Raw genomic sequence first — 2,786 nt, forward strand, 5'->3', positions numbered from 1 at the left:
ATATTAAGCCTTCAGTTCTCCTCTCCCCCTCACTTCCCAGGGTGCTGGTACCAGACTGATTCCCTCCAGCAGGGAGACCGGAGGAGTCACTCCATGGAGAATCAGAGCAGTTCACGAGATAAGACCTTAAAATACCAACATGAGGGCTTCCCCAACTGAACAGCCGAGACAGATCACCCATCAGTGAAACCCCCAGTTGATAAGCCCACCTGTGTGCACAGAGTCATATGTCCACTACTAGATAGGGCAAGACAGTCAAAGATCACCTGAAGGTAGAGGAAAGCTACTAAGAGAACAAAACAAACCAGAACAGGTAACTTGGGGGAAGCAACAATTATACAAGAAGAAAGTAACATTGGAAATGAAGTGTATCATTAATATCCTTAGACAGATAAGATATTGCATCCATGGTATAAGGCCAAAGTGTTATACAAAAAAAGAGACTGCAAAAACAAAACAAAAGCAACCTCTTGCTCCAAATAAAGCCCTAGATTTTCCCGTTTGCTATTCAAATTAAAGTTTTCTGAGTCTGATTTTCTCATGTGTAAAATTAGTTTTTATATGGATTCAAATAGATTGTGAATACAAAAGTGCTTAGACACTACAGGAGTTGTTTATTAATAATAACAACAGCAACAACTTACAATCCAAAAGTTGGGAATCCTCAACATTGATTTATTCGATCATGTGAGTGTAGCAGGAGCGGGACACGACAAGCAAAGCACTGCGTGAAACCAGAGACCTTTCCTTGAACTCACTGTCCAGTCCCTCCTCCCGCCCCTACTTGTTCCAGGTGGTGATTTATTCTTTAGCCTTTGGGGCCAAACTTTTCGGAATTCGGATTCCGGCTGTGGCACTTCTAGTTGTGTAACCTCAGACAATATCCTCTGCTTTTCTTAATCTCAGTTTCCCTACCAAGGAATAGTAAACCGCTCTTGCGAAACTGGTGTCACAAACAAACGAGAGATAAACGGAAAGAAAGTCCTTTGCTTTGGTCAGTAAGTAATTGCAGCTCCCCAACTCCAGCGCCTTCCTGGGCGCGCGGGTCACCTGCACAAGCCCACTGGGAGCGGCTTGGGGCGGCTGGGGGCGGGGAGGATCCACAGTCACCATGGCAACCGGAGACGCCTCGCGTTCTTCAGCAGCCTGCGGCGGAGCAGAGAAGGCCAGCCGGCCGCGCGCCGCAAAGAAGACCCCCGCGGCATGAGGGGGGAGGAGGCGGTGACCGCGGTGACGATGCCCGAGGCGGGCCGCGACGGCGAGCAGCCTCTGTCGCCCGCAGGCCTGGGATGCGGGGCGCGCGGGGAGACCGGAGGCCGCGGCCCCCAGGAGTCCCGGAAGCAGTGTGAGTTCTCTTTCAGCCTCGGACCCCGCGGGAGGTACGTGGGCGAGGAGAAGCGGTGAAAGGTGAACTGGGGGAAACCGCACTAAGACTAGCTGAAGCCGCAAAGTTTATGGAGGGAGGGGGCGGAGCTGCTGTTTTGGCAAAGGCAGGGGTGATGGTTTTGTGGCCGAAGGCATCTGGTCCATTTCCCCAAGCCCTCCTTCATAAAAGGCTACCTGAGTCCAGGTATCCTCCAACTTAATTGGTAGTGGCATTGGCCTGGAAGGTATTGAAAAAAATTGTGTGTGTGTATATATACATACATATGATATTAAAAATATTAAATTATAAAATATATCTTAATTATAAAAATGTGTAAAATATAATATATATTTAAGTTTTAAATATATTTAAAAATATGTTTAAATTATAAAAATGTGTAAAATGTAATATATAAATTTAAATTTTACACATAATAAAACTATGAAGTTTATATTTTAAATATATAAATTATATACACACACGGAAATATGCAGATCATTTTTGTCAATTCCTTCATTTTACAGACCAGGAAACTGAGGTCTACACTAGAGGAAAGGAAGTGACTTGCCTACCGTCACTCAGTGCTGGAGAAATCCTTCAAACACTTAAACCCCCATCTCTTGGATTATCAGTTCATAAATTATGATTACCTGATCCTTTTAGAATCTCACAATTATGGGCCACGTTTTAACACACTGCTGTTGTCTCCTCCCTGCCCTGCCAAACACACAAACAACATTCAAATAAGTAAAAGCAGTTCTGGTTCACAGTCACAGCCAACATGGTTGAGTCCACGCTAGGTCCAAGTGCTCTTCCATAAATTTACAGATATTTCACAGCCCTTTGTGCCCCACATGTCTTCAGTAGGTGGTAAGGAATGATGAAGATGGAAAATAACAGGCCAAAGAGGAAGGCAAGCGTTCCCAGCCCTTTTGCAGCACCTCCCTGATTGCCTCTCTAGAGCACCGTGGCTCCCTCTGTGCCAGGACAACAGAGGAGCGAGGGTTGTTCTCAAGCCGCTCAGCTTCCGCTCCTCGAGCGACCACGCACCCTCCTCCTGGGAGACGGAGACCCCCCCGAGGAGCCACAGAACTGCTGCCACCTGGTAAAAGGACCTCTTCCCTCAGCATCAGCCACAATGTGCCTGATTATGATACCTCGTTCCTGTTATTGTCAACAGCACACAGAGACCTTATCTAGAGCAGCTAAATTCACTGTATATAAGTATTCAGTATACTTAAGTAATTCCTTACTCCGACTTAAAATTCTATCTATCTGGGAATTTTCCTGTTAAAGGTGCTATAATTTAAAGGTTCTGTATTCCCTGTGACTGTAGGAGTAAAAGGTGGAATTAACCATTCACTTACCAACTTGACAGCTATGGAGTCCTTTTTGCATGTCAGGCATTGGGCTGGTTGCT

General features: G+C 45.8%; 1 protein-coding gene across 1 annotated transcript; it reads left to right on the forward strand.

The window, feature by feature from the left end:
* The first annotated feature begins 970 nt into the window (after positions 1-970).
* On the forward strand, positions 971-2,230 carry C8H11orf97 (chromosome 8 C11orf97 homolog). The gene is made up of 3 exons (XM_049714154.1): positions 971-994; positions 1,143-1,345; positions 1,891-2,230. The coding sequence occupies exons 2-3, from the start codon at positions 1,204-1,206 to the stop codon at positions 2,010-2,012; spliced, it is 264 nt and encodes an 87-aa protein (XP_049570111.1). The 5' UTR covers positions 971-994; positions 1,143-1,203; the 3' UTR covers positions 2,013-2,230.
* Positions 2,231-2,786: the final 556 nt, after the last annotated feature.

Source organism: Orcinus orca, chromosome 8 (assembly GCF_937001465.1).
Source record: "Orcinus orca chromosome 8, mOrcOrc1.1, whole genome shotgun sequence".
NCBI classification, from domain to species: Eukaryota; Metazoa; Chordata; class Mammalia; order Artiodactyla; family Delphinidae; genus Orcinus; species Orcinus orca.

What these genes read in the sequence shown, in the direction of transcription:
- C8H11orf97 (XM_049714154.1), top strand. Translation starts at nt 1,204, where the DNA reads ATGAGGGGGGAGGAGGCGGTGACCGCGGTGACGATGCCCGAGGCGGGC. An exon ending in CCAGGAGTCCCGGAAGCAGT is followed by an intron (nt 1,346 to 1,890) that starts GTGAGTTCTCTT and finishes TTCATTTTACAG; the next exon opens with ACCAGGAAACTGAGGTCTAC.